At 33.2% G+C, this 16,907-nt stretch overlaps 1 protein-coding gene across 2 annotated transcripts in view; it reads left to right on the top strand.

Moving 5' to 3' along the window:
• The window catches only part of LOC115446331 (sodium-independent sulfate anion transporter-like), a 53,893-nt gene that overhangs the window by 17,113 nt on the left and 19,873 nt on the right, over positions 1-16,907 (top strand). For both annotated transcript variants that reach the window (XM_030172943.2, XM_030172942.2), the window contains exons 2-7: positions 394-572; positions 6,202-6,397; positions 6,861-7,081; positions 11,087-11,264; positions 12,650-12,814; positions 16,435-16,596. In XM_030172943.2, the coding sequence (XP_030028803.1) occupies positions 399-572; positions 6,202-6,397; positions 6,861-7,081; positions 11,087-11,264; positions 12,650-12,814; positions 16,435-16,596 (1,096 nt within the window). In that variant the 5' untranslated portion in view covers positions 394-398. The remainder of the gene's footprint in view (positions 1-393; positions 573-6,201; positions 6,398-6,860; positions 7,082-11,086; positions 11,265-12,649; positions 12,815-16,434; positions 16,597-16,907) is intronic.

A 16,907-nucleotide genomic window follows, 5' to 3' on the forward strand; every position in this document is an offset into this window, starting at 1 on the left:
TTTTGGATAACAATGCGGTCATCACATTTCGTCTGTACTTGTTAAACCTTTGAAATTGTATCTATAACTCTGGTCATTAAGTCTTGAATTTATAAATGTGTAACCACTTTCACCCATAACACCCACAAAACCTGAGGAATTGCTGATTTTTAAGAAAACGATCATTGTTTTATATTATGGCAAGTCTCGCAAAATCACAGATCGTACGGTACGATGCATTATAATACAACGGATAAGTTGATTATTATGAATGAATAGATAGGATTCATAACATTTTAATAGAAACCATTTTTCCTTAGCTTACCAGTTTGAGTTACGAATAGGATATAAAAAGAAAAAAATATAGTTTGTCATTTTATCTTTTTATAAATAATAAGCGCATTATCTTTTCAGACACAATGAAACTCCCAGATCCCTTACGGTTAGTGGGAAGGGTGTTCCCAATTCTGCAGTGGTCGAAGACATACGACCTGAGGACAGCAATCGGGGACTTAATTGCCGGGATCACGGTGGCTCTTACACTGATACCGCAGTCAATAGCGTACGCGTCGCTTGCCGGATTCGAACCGCAGGTAATGTATTAGGTATTAGTTTGGTACACGATCGAAATAATACAGGACACGCAATGTAAACGTTACGAAACAGCATAAACACATTGTGTTTGTTGAATCAATTGACAAGATTTTGGTGTTAAATAAAAAGATAAACAAATAAGTCTCAGTATGTTGTGTGTGATTATGCGGTTATATCATGAAAATAGAATACCAGTGCTCAATGTACTTAATGGTCCGTATTATATCAGACAAGTGACATTCTCGTCGCGTTGTATCGTTATTGACTAGGGCACACAAGTGTAATTTTTTAATTAAGTTTCACTTAAGCGTGACTGATGACATTAATCTCATGGGATTATATACATTTATCGGGGATAAAATACATATTTTTTTACATAAACATGCACGTTATGTACCCTATGATTATATTTAAAGATAAAAGATAAAAAGTCTTCAAAATTTTCCATAGGGATCAAGAAAAGGAATTCTGAAACAATATTGAAACATTTAGAGAAATTAGTCGCAGAACTAGCTACATATAATGATTGTGTAAATAACAAGTAATCATAACTAATTAGCTCATGTTAAAACATGTGGCATTATAATAACGATAGCTATAAATGTTTCGTCTAGTAAAATAAATTTTCTTTCCTGAATATTTATGACTCGTTCTGCCACGAAAATATTAACCCAACTCTAACATTTTAATGAGAAGCTAAATACTTTGCAAATATGCTTTCATAATATCAAATAGATATTCACTGAACATCTTTGTGTATTATTTTTCCCAAACAGTGAATATAAGCGAAAACATTCAAACCGCAGTGCAGTACTTTGCTGGGATATGGCTTGAATGCTTTCGCAATGTGAATAGAGCGTCCTGTAACGAGACTAAAGTAAATGGATTTGGTAAATTTTTCAGTACCTGCTGTCGAAAATGTGCATTTTTATTTAGAATTTTAACTATAAAACGTTGAAATTGTGCCACATACGGGATTTAAATATGTATGCGAAGCTGTAATGTATGTTAAATAGTATTCATAGATATTTTTAAACAATTGGGTTAGAATAAATTCAATTAAATTATTCTACAATTAACAGATAAATTTAAGAAACGTACTTATTTATTTTATAAAGCTCATAGAGAGCTATTACGATTAATTTAAACATTTTATAACATAATAGTATTATAAAATGTTTAAATTAATCGTAATAGTATACGTAATTAATATTATTATCTTACTATACTGTAAGATAATAATATTAATATTTTAATATTATTATCTTACAGTATAGTAGCGCCATCAAAACGACTTCATGGGGTTTAATTTATTGGGCAACATTGAAATATATTTAATTTATACTAAACAGCTGTTCAATACTAGCATAACTAGCTAGCATGACTGTCTAGGAGGCGTAATTGTAATGAGTCCGCGTTACAAGTACGACTATGGCGCTGAGGTCCTTGGTTCAAATCCCGGATCACGCCAGCAATAACTGTGACTGGGTTTTCCATCTTAAAAATTACTCAGTGGCAGTTCGGAGATAGGAAGTTGGCGGTGTGATATCCCCGTACTTCGGAAAATACGTAAAGTTGGTCCTGCGTTGATCTCTCTCCGGTCATGTCGGATTGCCGTCTCACCTGACTACAAGAGTAAAGTAATAAGGGAGTACATCTGTGTATTGCGCATACACTTGCACATTAAAATATCCTCTTCGTACCTGGCTGTTCTCTGTTGAGATTGGCTGCCGAGTCCGAAATTCGGCTTAGAGGGGCTTATTCACTAGCATAACTATTATTATACTATTGTTTCCGTACGTATTTGCAAGTTCACTTAGTTTGTTATTCGAATTGCATCCAACATTTCCTTGTACTTGATAATGGCCAATAATTACATTGTGTAAGGCGTCGCGCATAAGGACGCCTTGGCAGCTGACCTTACATTGTCAACTGCTCTAGTGTCTACGTGATCGAATAAGTCAAACCGAATAGATGCATCGGGTCTTTTACATTAATGAATTTGGTATATATTCTAACCTATTTTGTGGAAGTTTAAATAGCGTAAAAAATATAAACACCGTAAAAATCGATGAAGGTTTCACCAAACGAGAAGCAAATTTTATAATATCAGAATATATTAATAACTTCTAAGAATTAAAACGCGTCAAAATATCATAATTATTTGTTGTTTTCTCATATGCTAAGGAGTGATTTAAAATTAAAGACCCACATATTACTTTAGGAAACATACTTCATATCAAAATAATTTCCTCCTCAGAAACAGAATGTATACATGAAATAACTTCTACGCTATGATTCGAGTTATCTATAAAATGTCCGTCTACTTTATGACCAGAAGAGAACAAGTTTGTATTGCACCCTCTAGTATTGTAAGTTAAACGTGCTGGCGAATTCAGAACGAGTTTACGTACACTACGTGAGAATGTGACGGTAAAATAATGTATTTTGACTGCGGTAGACTAATAGGACACTATCAGGTCGTTCTTGGAACAAAAATTTTCACTTATGTTGGGTAAATTTGGTCCTGGTAATATTAATATTGATTGTCATGTGCATATGATTGAGTTTACGTACTATGTTTGTTTTAATAATTATTAAGATTGTAATTTTCTGTAATGACAGGTATTTAAAGGCGATTTAAGCGTCTATAAAGTATCGTAAATATAAATCTATATATAGTATAAATGATTAACAATGAAAACAATTTCGTATAAAAAATTATATTGGTTTAAATTTTTACAATAGTTATTTATGGTTTTATATATATGAGATCGATACTTAAGGATGAATTAAATAGTTAATTTAAAGGTAGACGGCTATGTGAGGAATATGAATTATAAATAAATTATGTGTAGTACATAAAAAATATTAATACTAGTGTAATAATGTAGAAGAAAAACGCTATATTTATAAAGTTACAAAGCCAAATATAAATGTTACGGCTCTACTGGAATAGTAGATACCACTATTTACTAACTTTAAAACTGTCAGTTTTCCACAGCTCGTAGAAAGATGATGTAGACAGTCCTCTTATGATTAGTACAGTTATTGTGACTGTTTATTATCGATGATGAGGACTTAGCATTCGATAATTTACTTATCATCTGCAAATTTAATATAATGCAAATATAACTGTATAAAGAAAAGATGAAAAAGATAAAAAAAGACCCGAATATTGAAATACTTTTATAAATAAGGTAATAAAGGAGAGACGTTACTCCTAATTAAAGCTGCATACATTTTAAATGTTATCCGAAATAAAATGTAATGCTCCGTTTTAGTGCATTGAGTGGTTCACTGAGGTTCATTCCATGTCCTTAACGCATGTTTAATTCGTATGCACTGCACAGATGACTTTAAAAGTTCTCTCCATTTTAGTACATACTTGTAGACGTATAATTGGACTGTAATATTTGTGTTTAAATGAACCATATTATTTTTATAAAGTTGCGTCTATAATACAACTCTGATACTATTATCGTTTACTTAACTTTATTTCATTCGTATGTTATAAACAATAAAATACATTTTGAAATCGAACTCCGACATTAAGGAAAATTAGTTTATCCTAAATGCAATTACTGCGAAGTATAGAATGGCCATTGTGCCAAACAAGTGCCAAATTGTAATAATCACTCTATTTTTTTATAAGTCTTAAAAAATTGCCTCTGATCACATGATTTGTGTTTTTATGCATCGAAATAAATTCAAGGTTAAACAACACTCAACTTGTACCGAGCTGTAACAATTTTTCATCGTCCATTTAATTATCTTTTAACTTGTATTTAATTATTTCACAAACAATGACGAGACAGATTTTAATTTAGAAAACGAATGACGCATCGTAATCACTTAAGTAATAATTTAGTTAAACGAATATTTAGTGCTAAATGTTAGCTAATTTATGTTATCCTAATGAGTAAAACTTACATAATTTATATGTTTATATGCCATCGATGTTATTAACGATAAGTGTCATTATCCTAGCTGGTAACGAAATGGATAGCCAAGAAAAAGGCCATAGGTTCAAAACTCACGACACACACATTTTTTTCGAAGTAGGTTTTTATATCAAGTATCTGTATCACTTACTTTAACCGCGCAGAAAAACATTATGAGGAAACATGTCTAATCATTCCCTACAAGAATTTCGAAGTTATGTTAAGTCAGCTAACTGACACCAGGGTCGGTAGTGGATTAAGAACTAAACTTTGTCAGTAGGAGAGGAAGGCCATATCCAGCAGTGTGTTAGTATTATATTACGAACTCTTCCATACCAAGAAATGATATGTAACATTAAACTTATCCATTCACTGGTCATGATACTCTAATGACGTCGTTCAGAGTGCTAGTGCCACACGGTCATTGACTTTTCCTGTTTCATAAATTTTGTTAATCGGGCTTTTTATTAAAAAAAGGCAAAAGATCTATAATTTGCATTCGTTGCATATAAGTTATTGAACGACCGTGACATTTTCAGGGTGAATTGTCTACTTGAGAATTTGATTGTAATAAAAATAAACTTTTATATTGTTCATACATGTAATATCTTTCTTCTCACAGATATTAATGCGAAATTTTTAAATTTATAAATATGTGGATGTTTACTAGAAGTGAACATAGAAACGGCTATAGGGATTTGGATGGAATTTGTTTGTGATGAGTAGTCTATATGTTAATATAGGGTACCTTTTATCCCGGTAACTTATTGTAATAAATGAATTTTTAATCCATTTTTTTTATATATGGCGCTGTCGTACGGAGGCGCTATGAATCGCTACAGTGTTATAGGTACTGTTGCAGGGGGGAAATGCTTTTCACGCGGACGAAGCCGTTAGCAAAAGCTTGTATTGGGCTTAAAAGGCTTAGGGCGTAAACTATGAAATGCTAGTTGCTCGCAGCTCCGTTAGCGTGATAGAACAATGCCGGGATGAAAGTAGTCACTAATATATTAAGCTAGGTCATGGTTTATCTGTGTCCCTAATTTCATAGAAATCCGTTCAGCGGTTTCTATGTTTACTTCACAAAATCCAAACATTCAAATATCTTCACAAAGTTTCGCATGTATAATAAAACTTAGAAACTTATTGGGCACCTATTGTATCATTATTTGTATCCAATGAAGCGTACCGACATGAAAGAATGTAGTCCAATATCGAATGCTAAACAACATTGTTAGTCATAGCTTCATTTTCCGAAGTGGCTCACGGCTGTCCGTTTGAACACCGCAAAAGAGGCTCTCCGCGGCTCAGGGACACTTGACTTTATTTGCCACTACACGTGGTTACCTATCAACATAGTGGTCGTTATTTTTCATTGCAATCAAGTTTTTTTTATTGTTATGTAAAGTCCCGAATATCGACTATGCATGCGAAATATTTCCTCCAAAATAACCACATTTTTTGAAAATAACGTTTAATTAAGTCGCATAACAATTTGGTAAAGAGCAAGTTAAGCGGGTCTAGGCATATTTAATTTTTACTTTGTAATTCAAAGATTTAGAAAATCTTTGAACATAGCAGCCGTTTCGCTTACCATCCGGCGATCATCATCATCTTATAAAAATATATTTACGAGGTGATATTTAGACAAAACAACGCCACATATGCCTATTTCTATTTTCAGTACGGGTTGTATGCGTCGTTGGTCGGTGGATTCGTGTACGGGGTGATGGGGACATGCCCTCAGATTAACATCGGTCCCACAGCATTACTGTCACTCCTAACATTCACCTATACGAACGGTACTAATCCAGACTTCGCCGTGCTGCTGTGTATCATCGCTGGTATTGTCCAGTTGTTTGCTGGGGTTGCACAACTTGGTTAGTATTTTATCTAATCCATAATACATCTACATCTATTGATAGAAACTATATCCACAGCCTCATAAGAAATGATTATGTTTAAATATTCACTTAGATTTAAAGGATTTTGTTCTTAGTATTTGGTAAATTTGCAATTAATTTTCTACGTCATAACACTTTATTACATCATAGTTTATTCAAAACTTGATTTTTTTCGCTATTTCGCCCACATGTTAAACCTTTTCCAGTATAAAAGTCTTACTCACTGAAGTCGTACTCCTGTGGGTAGAAGTGTACTTTCTGGAAAAAGGGATGAAAGGTAGTCTATAATATGTTAATCCAGGACATGATCTATGTTCAAAATTTTATCTAAATCTGTCCATATGTTTCTCCTCTCTATAACAAACATACGAACAATTTTACAAACTTTATATTAGTATTATAAATGATCATTAATAATACTATAATGATTAATTTCCAGGTTTTCTGGTCGATTTTGTATCGCTCCCCGTAGTCTCTGGTTTTACATCAGCCGCCGCGATCACCATAGCGTCGTCGCAAATCAAAGGGCTTTTAGGGCTTCGATTCAGTGCGGAAACGTTTCTATCCACGTGGAAAGGATTGTTCGAGCATATCGGCGAAACAAGGATGCAGGACACTCTGCTCAGTCTGGCGTGTTGCATCGTGCTAATGGGTATGAAGGTAAGGCGTATTTATTTGACTTTCAGTTTGCACTTGCCTGTCTTGTTTATGTTAGGTTGGAAAATTATGAATGTTATGGACTTAGGTTTAAAAATTAGGAATTTTTTGAGGTTTTAGATTAATAGTCTGGGGGCGTTACTCCGTCTATGGAGGAAATCGGACGGATAAGACGGACAAAAAGGTGGATTCGCCCCCGAAGATGGTACAGGGCCCCTGACTGTACCTTAATATTTTTTATGTCGCCTTACTTGCTATCAGGAAAGCAGACAATTATTACATGGCGCCTTATGTGCTAATAATAGAAGAGTATGTTATAAAATTTATATTGATTGTGATACATAAATGTGGTAATTTTCATGCATAAATTCAAACAAATACTTTTACAATGCTAACTAGAATTAAGGAGACAAACATTTTTACATATTTAACAGCAGATAAAAGTTTTAATGTATTTTACCTAATAACCACACACATATTTCATTTAAAAATGCCCAGTCGGGAATAAAATAGCTCTCTTGTATATTTTAACGTACCATAAATCACTGAACCGCCGCTGCATACAAAAATATATGGTATTCAAAAGCTGACAAAAGTCACAGAAAGCCTGCGAAATAAAAATAATTGCCCATCATATTGTTTCACACACAAGGGATTTTTTTCCCGTTAATAGATATTTTAGTATTGAACAATTGGCGAATTTTATTGTGGCATTTAAATAAGTGGATAACATGAATTCATTCATAATGCTATTATTTACGATATTGATATTTCCATTGCTAAATCCTCTATCACATCATTAAGAAGTGTCTTTCTAAAGAGTTCCCTAGATGCCATTATAAAACAAACTTTTCTTATTACATTAGTCCTTTTAAGGATCGGATAAATCTAAATTCCACAACTTAATCCAAACTCAGCACTTGTATTTCAAACATCCTATTCATTTTAACTTTTTACGCCGAGCTGTTTCCCTAATGACGTGACATGTTGATAGCAATTAACGGGGCAAGAAAAGGGAAGGTTTCATTCAACGGTATTTAAATAATTTCTCTTTGAGGTGACGAAGAATGTAGTGTTCTAATTGTAACTATGTTTTTATTCAATGTACAGTGTAATACATTATAATTTCTAGGTGTTTAGTACATTTAAACATTGTTACTACTCCTTTAATCAAATTAACAATCATGACTACTAAATGTTAGATTTAATAAAAGATTAATGTATAAGAAATTTGTAGTTCACAATGAAATACCGCTGCTATTTATAATGAAATATTTTAAAGTTGTAAATTTTTTTGTAACAATTAATCATCATAGATATGTCGATTATAATTGTTCCACATTTCTTGTCCATCTAATATTTTAATATCAGGAATTTGCGTCGCCTCGGTTTTTTTTTCACCTGAAAGGCTGGATTAATGAAATAATGGTTCTACAAAACGAAAACGTAAAAGCTTTTGTGAAAAAACAGTGTACAATTTTATTTTGTTTTTTGGAATATAATTTGATCTTGTACTTTTTAACATATTTTTTAGCACTTCCACAGCTTGCTATTTTTTAACAGCATTTATTTTTATATGTTTATGTTATTACATCAACGAATCTAATACATAACCCACCCTGCAATACAAATGACATTGATAAGTTTCGTAAATCTAATGTTTATTACATTACTGTTGATCTACTCCGTGAGTGATAAGTTAGCTAGCTAGTTACTTAGACCGTATATTTGTTAATTTCGTGTCAAAGCGACACTGTCCTTGTACGGTGCGTCCAAACATCCCGCAAGTTCGCAAACTCCGTTACAAAGTAAATACGGTTCGATTGTCGTGCCCACACATCGCACAATGTAGTGTAATAGAAGAACCGAGAAGACGAATTGGATAACGCAATTTGATCGTCAAATGGATTTCTGCGGACGGTCTAAGAATACCTATTATGTGCATATAAATGACACTAACAAAGATATTTTCGTTTAAATTGAATACACCTTTTTAAGTTGTACATTGAAGTTCACGTACTCTACAATAAAATCGCGGAAGTTATTATCGTCCTACTTATATATAGGTTTAATACGTCGCGTCCCCGGAAACTATACATAAATAAATCAAAAATTTATGAGTTAAACAATATTGGGTCAGCAAAGGATACGAGGTTCACATAAAATTGTGGGTAAATGAGTCCCTTGTACGCAGGTGCCGACGTGTTAGGTTTGTTAAAAATATATCGGAAACATAACTTCTTTTATGTCACGTTACAAGGGTTCGGGAATACGATGTCATTAGTATTGATAGTATCGACCATTTTATTTCTTACATTAATTACAGGTGTCCAAAATAATATATTTTTTTTAATATTTATGAGATACAGCAGAGCGAAGATGAAAGGTTTATTCCTAAATAAACCTTTTTGAACTAAAAATTACCACTTAAATCAAGAATCTTATGATCGTCTAAGTCAAGATTTACATCTAATTAATGTTCACTAATTAAATTACCGTTATAACTAAATATAAGCTTGGGAATACATTTAATTCTGTTGCTAAATGTCTTTGAATAGTTACTAATAAACCAACACAGTACGAGTAAAATTTCCATCTAGCGATGATTTATTCAGTCTAAGCTGACTGTTAGTTGTTAGTACCTTCGTTAAAATCTACCGCCGGCATCGATTAACCCCTAATTTACTTAAGTCATACTCCAACCGATGTACCCAAGTTTACTTTGAAACTAATTTTCACAGCTGTTAGAGATTACGTTGTAATAATCCTGTACCAACAAGTTGGAGTTACGAATTAGTACTGTAGTCCTGAGCTGATCTCGTGAAACGTAATCTATCATGTTCCATATATGGTTGTCAACATTGTAATGCATATTTTTCATATCTCCAAATCATATTTTATGATCAACCGTAGAGCGTTTTGCAATTGATGATAGATGTTTCAATGGTAACGTTGTTGAAATTTCTGTGCATACGAAATTCCAAACATTCAATTTTAAGGAAATCTTACTAATTTTGACTAAGGTAGATGTGCTTTAAAAACTTGCCCGCTATCAAATTTTTTGTGGGTTTTAAAGTTTTTAGAGACATATTACAAAATGTAACTGACGAATGCAAATCCCCAAATTGTCTTCCACAAACAACGATAAAATATAATCTTTTATATAATATTCGTTTAAAGTAATTGTCTTTTAAATTACAATCTTACATTACGATTACTTTTATTTCAATTATCTGCATTTAAGGTCTTCGTACTGAAGCGATTCTAGCGTCTTTGTCTTTTAGGACAGTTCCAGTACTCGTATAAACTTTCTTAATTCACTTTAAACGTCGCTATTTGTCGCTCAAGTTCAGAAACCAGCTCGTAAAAGAGTCGAAGCCCGGGAAAGGCTTACAATAAACGATTGACAATAATGTAATTATAAAATTACCACTATGTTGTACTTATAATTCAATAATTGTAGATGTCTATACATTATTTCAAGTTTCATAGGTGTATAATAATGTGTGTTTAATCTGCTCCCTGATTGATTTCAATATCAATAAAAGTTTCTCTATATTATTACAAATAGCTCGTTTGATTTTATATACTAACCCCCTTATTCATAGACGTTATTTATCTAAGGACGGAGCATTGCTGTGATAACATGTCTGTTTCTCAGCTTTGTTGATCCGACAGCTTGCTGTTTGTTCAGCTTTGTTTATCTCTTTGGTTATCAGCTTAACGGCCCTATGTCTAGGCACTGCGAAGGTTGACATGCCCTCAGCACTGAGAAACAGACTTGTTAGCACAGCAATGCTCCGTCCTTAGATAAATAACGTCTAAGAATAAGGGGGTAAGTCTTTATACACTAGCAAAAGATCAATTAATCTATCTATTTAGTTCAATATTATTTTGAAACAGTTATCAAGTTGACAGGTTTAAATCATAAAAATTACAAAATATATAATAGTCTCAAAAACTTTATAAATGTCAATTGTAATCTTGAATGCAAATTTTATATTTCAGGCGTTAAAAGAAATAAGATTCAAAGAGGTGCGTGACGAAAAAAATCACCGAAGCACTAGATTTCTGCAAAGATTCTTGTGGTTCGCTGGTGTTTCTAGAAATGCTGTCGTTGTTGTTCTCGCCGCTGTGTTAGCTTTCATGGTTCATGAAGATAAAGGAGATCCTCTTATATTAACCGGTGAGTGAATCTTTAAGAATTCCCTTATCTTATTTAAGGTTCTTGGCTTATTAAAAAATAAACAGAAACAAGTGCAAGACATCGTCATAAAGAGCGATGTCTGATAAGATCTAAATGTGGGAGCCGTTTGCATCTTTAAGATATAAAATCAGTGACCGCATTTTTAATATTTTTGTAAAAATAAGATTATCATCTTTCGGTTCTTATACCGCTTTTATGTCTGTGTGTAATACGTTTCTTAATTTGTAAGTACGTAGGTACCATTATGTTGTAGAAATAAATTGGCTTAGTTTTTGCGATCAGTCGGCTGTCTGACGTCAACAATATTGCGACAACCCAAATTCCGCAAATAATTAAAGCAAAACCCATTGTGTTATCAGATCTAGGTAATGAGCTTACAATTTCAGTTGACACTCCATTGTTGATATTTGAGCAATAAGGCAAAACCTCCAAAAATTTATTGATTACCAAACACATTAACACTTTGTTAAATTGACTTTTGTAAATTCCACAAATTCTGTGGAATGTTTATCGGAAAACTTTGAGGATCCTTTATTTATTTATGCTATTAGCAGTTCAATGAATGTGTTTTTACTTCATGCATAACATACATTTTATACCATAGTATATACAATATTTTTAATTTACTACAAAGTAGCTAAGAAAATCTTTTATGATTCTTAGTTTCGATATGAGAAATTCAGCAGAAATGTAGTTTCTCTGGACCTAGATATTAGAATTGAAAATATTATCAATAAAGTATATAAAAAAGTTAACATAGTAATTTTTTATGGGTTAACCTTAGAACCATATTACTGTGTACAATATCTTTCACTTTCCACACTGCTCCTGCGTCACATAACCATTATTTAGTTTTATTTTTATTTCGGGAAACGACTATCCCGCAGGCTATGCTGTGGGTCACATAGATTTACTAGTGTACTTGGGTTGTGAACTATGAGTTGCTGAGTTCGAATTTTGAATTGTTTATCGATTTGAGCAAACACATGACCTATACCATATCACGGGATGAATAATCTTAGCAAAATGTGCGTGCACCAACTATTTTAGAGGCGTTAAAAAATGTGATGTTCTTTTCTTTGTGTTTGAAAAATTTATGTAATATAATAGTAGCAATTAACAATTTCTTGAAGACTTATAGATTCCTTTGTATTTATTGAACCCGTCGGACCATGAGGCCGTGGACGATACCATCGCCTGCGCCTGAAATCGTCTGACTAGTAAAATACCACTTGGGTATTATTTTGTTATTGCCGCTAGTGTAAACGTCTCAAGAAGTTCTTGCGCAATACATCGCTGGGAACATTTGCTAGTTATGTCGAAGTCGCGACAGGAGATATTAAAATATAAAAACAAACCCATAGGTAAGATAACACCCGGCCTACCAACACCCGAAGTGCCGACGTTCCACACAGTGGTGGGCAACACTACGTACACCGCTGGCGACATGTTCTCCCATCTCGGCTCGGGTCTGCTCGTCGTGCCGCTGGTCGGTATCATATCTAACGTCGCCATCGCTAAGGCTTTTGGTGAGTGCTTTATTTGGTTTTGATTTTTGTCTTGAGCTAACTTTATCAACAATTCTCATTAGCATCGCTAAGTAAGTTGCTATCGAGATATTTGAAATGTACTTTATGGACATAGTTGTTAATTGAAATTCCAGAAATAATACATGGCTTCGTTTTAACAATAACTCTGTTATAATCTTCTCGCAAGAACACGTTTAGTATCGAGAGAGGGTTACCAAAACATAGAAGATATGTGCATTCAATGACATTGATATTTGTTTGAAAAAAAAAATTGCAGAAGGTTGTCAGTGTTAAAAGTAGAAAACCAATCAATTGTTAGTTAAAAAAACTTAATAGCGGATACACTCGTCTTTGGGGTTTTTAATGTTCTTAGGTAAATTAAATCAGTATTTTTAACGTTTATAAGTTTGATGACTAATTGTGGTTTCATATTCTTGTAACTAAGTTAACGTACTGTTTGAATTTCTATCTGTTTAATTATATCTGCCAGTACTAGGAGATTTCATATGGCACCTATTTTATGACCCTGTTATACATTCGGACTTGCTAAGATTAGCTGTAAGCTGTCTGGGTCGAGAATCTCGCAGTGTCACGCTATCTACATTAGACGAAAACAGTAAACCTAAATAAAATCCTTCGAGATTTCGTGCAAAGCTGCTGTGTTTCAAGTGGCTCCTCCGCTATATTTTGAGTTACTTTTGCTTTTTCATTTTGAAACTATTCACTTTGTTTAATATTGTTTAAATTTGTGATTGCTGTTAGTAAATTTGAATCTATTATTATTATTTTAAACAATCTATTGCATATTTATTGTTGTATAAAAGTATTTTCGATTATGTCCAAATACGTTTAAAACTTGCCTTATAATTATAATTATTATGCTTTTCACTTTGTTATTTACATTAAAAGTTATCTGTTTAAGTGTAATATTACTACTCCATAATATATTTTCTTCGTACAAACACGACATAAATCAGTAAGAAATATATCCGCGTTTTATATGCAGGTATTCGCCATGTTGTAATGAAGTTTATGATACCATATATGCGATTTACGATTTTAGTTTACGATTTTTGTACAGTAACTCGTTCGGTATGGGTAGTGTTAGTTTTCAAACTAACGTGATGGCTTTAGATCTTAAGTGGCCATTAAAACTGATTTTATATTTTGTATGACGTAGATTAATTTGTAAAAGCGGCGATAAGCTAGTTGGTTGTGGAACGGACTGCCGAGTCGAATGTCCGCAGGTTCAAAACGCAAGGGCACACACTTCTGAATTTTCTGAATATTATGTGTGTATTCTTTGTGAATTATCGCTGGCTATAACGGTGAAGGGAATCATCGTGAGGAAATCTGCATACCTGAGAAGTTCTTTATAGGAATATTGAAGGTGTGTGAAGTTTTCAAATCAGCACTAGGCCAGCGCGGTGGACTAAAGGCTAGCTAATCTCTCTCAGTAGTAAAGGAGGCCCGTGCCCAGCAGTGTGACAGTATGTAATACAGGGCTGATATTATTATAATATTATATTAGATAAATTTGTGATAGCATAATATTGATAGAGCTACCTCCAGATATTTTATTATTGCAAAAGCATGTATAGTAAATCGACATAGTACTGGGATAATACAACGTCTCTGTTAAGAATAAAGCATCTCGCGTACAATCCTTTATCCGTGCCAAGACAAAAAATTACTGTTTACATACTAAATTTTTTATAAGAAAGAACATTTATATTTTTACCTTAATTCCCTTTGTCCTTTATGTATGCATGATATCAAAGTTTAAATATAACATTTGCTCAAGACTTAGTCATAAATATTCTGTTGGAATGACTTATTCAGAGACCGTTGCTAACTAGGTACAACTTGAATAATTGTCAATTTTGCGAGTTAACGTTAGAAATTTTGATTTAGGTAACATGCTTAGGTGAGCATAAAGGTGTAGTTGCAATAATATTCGACAACTTTATATAATAGAAATATAAACGTAATGTTAGTACTTAATAAGTACATGAAGATATTTTGTTATTAGTAAAATAAATATATCGACGGGTAAAAGAGATTTAAGCGATATTTTTTGCGATATTAAGTTTCATACATATTTAAAATCAGCTCTTTTTATTTTTTTTTAACATAGATAAATTTCTATCAAAAAAAAAGGGGCTTAAGTCAATTAGCCTTTCAACCGTCGACATATATTTATTTTATTTGGAAATTTAATTCATTGCAAACTATTAAGTTTACGCGTTTTTCACATTAAATGATTTACACGCATTATAATTAAGATTATTATTGATACCCATATTCTACAATACCTTAAAGAGCATTCAAACTCTATAATATGATGATTCGGTCACCTCATGTGTAAAATACGTTCCATGTGTAAAAATAGCAAGTTTTATTGTAGAGATGCAAAATTTACATTTAGTCTTAGAACTTGAACTATATTGGTACAATATCGATATAGGATCTAAATCCAAATATTAACTTGTTATATCGCGACTGATATTACCTGGAAACGATAAACAGAGTACGCAATTTAATGTCACTTACGTGAATATGTATGCGAAAGCTTTCAAGAGTTCTTGCTAACTTTTAAGTACTTTCGACGTAAAATAAACACGAGTTTAGTGGTGACGGATAAACTTTACTATTGAGGCTGTGTCTTGTAATTTCTGTAATGTTCCTTGTCGTGTTTCGTTTGGTAAATTGATAATTACATCATAACAAGTTTGAGTATATGTAATGTATTTAGTCATCGTTATTTGTTAAAGTTAAATTAAATTACTTACTAAGGAAAATAATACCATTGCTAGTTTACTGCTTAAGGTCTTAAAGAGATTTTAGATGATTAGACTAATGACTGATAAGCCAAAATAAGCTTTATACAAGCCTCAACTAAAATGTTAAGTTTACCCCATAAGTTCACGGAAGCAGCTTGTGTAGAGTTCGTGGTTGGAGTCTACATATTAGTTGACGCATTCCCACGCCATTCCTGCAACTATCACTATTGTGTGCCTTGAGAGTTGTATGTGTGTACTTGCGGACTCCGCGCATTTTGGATATGGACAATGTTGTAGTGTTGAGTAGGACTGTGTACAAAATAACATAACATCTAGGTATTATTCATTAGATAATAGTAAGGTCCTACCAAGAAAATTGAAACTCCTCTCTGAAAAGTCTTACTCCATTGAAACTCTTTGTGAACTTAATTATTCCTGCATTGTATAAACCATGTGGATAGATTCCGCAGTGTCTTTACCTATGCGTCGATAATATCCTACGACGCCAAGTTTTATGTTATATATCAAATCCCAGGCTGTCTGATTTGGAAATCCATATTTTACATTTAACAGCGTAAAAATTACGAAATATATCAGAATATATTCAGTTATTGTACAATTTGCCATTTATCTCAAAATCCAAGCAACCGAAACACGCTACTGTGCCAAAAATGTCACGAAACCGACTATTATTTTAAACAACATTTTATAATGGTTCTAAAATATCGTAACAATTGGAAGATAAGTTGTAATAATCCATTATATGCTCGAAGACAACGGTCGCGGCGATTAAAACAAGCCTCGATGTAACAAAGTTGATATCTCGTACATTTTCAGCTCGAGGGAAAACGTTGGACGCGACTCAGGAGATCATCGCTTTGGGCGCTTGCAACCTAGTCAGCGCTTTCTTCCGCTCGTTCCCAGTGAACGGCTCGTTCACACGCAGCGCTGTAAGCGAAGCGTCGGGAGTGAGGACACCGGCAGCTGGCTTTTACACGGGTGGGTGTTTTAGATCATAGAAATTGAGCTGACGTGCCATCTTAAGATTGGATATTACTATCTCGAAAAGCGTTCCGCTACAGTGACACATTGTTGCAAGTTTCGTTTTACTTAGTTTTTAGTTTAAGTCATGTTACACACGGTGCAATGAATACGAGTGTGCGTCTCTGTCAACATTCTGAAACTGTTTTGTTAGTTTGTTTCAACACGCTTATGCTTTGTAGCTTCCTTAGTCTAATAGCAGTGTACGTTATACTGGATATCTTGGCCTGGATTTCGAAGCTTGCTCACCAAGGTTTTTTAGAAAACTT

Source organism: Manduca sexta, chromosome 12 (assembly GCF_014839805.1).
Source record: "Manduca sexta isolate Smith_Timp_Sample1 chromosome 12, JHU_Msex_v1.0, whole genome shotgun sequence".
NCBI lineage: Eukaryota > Metazoa > Arthropoda > Insecta > Lepidoptera > Sphingidae > Manduca > Manduca sexta.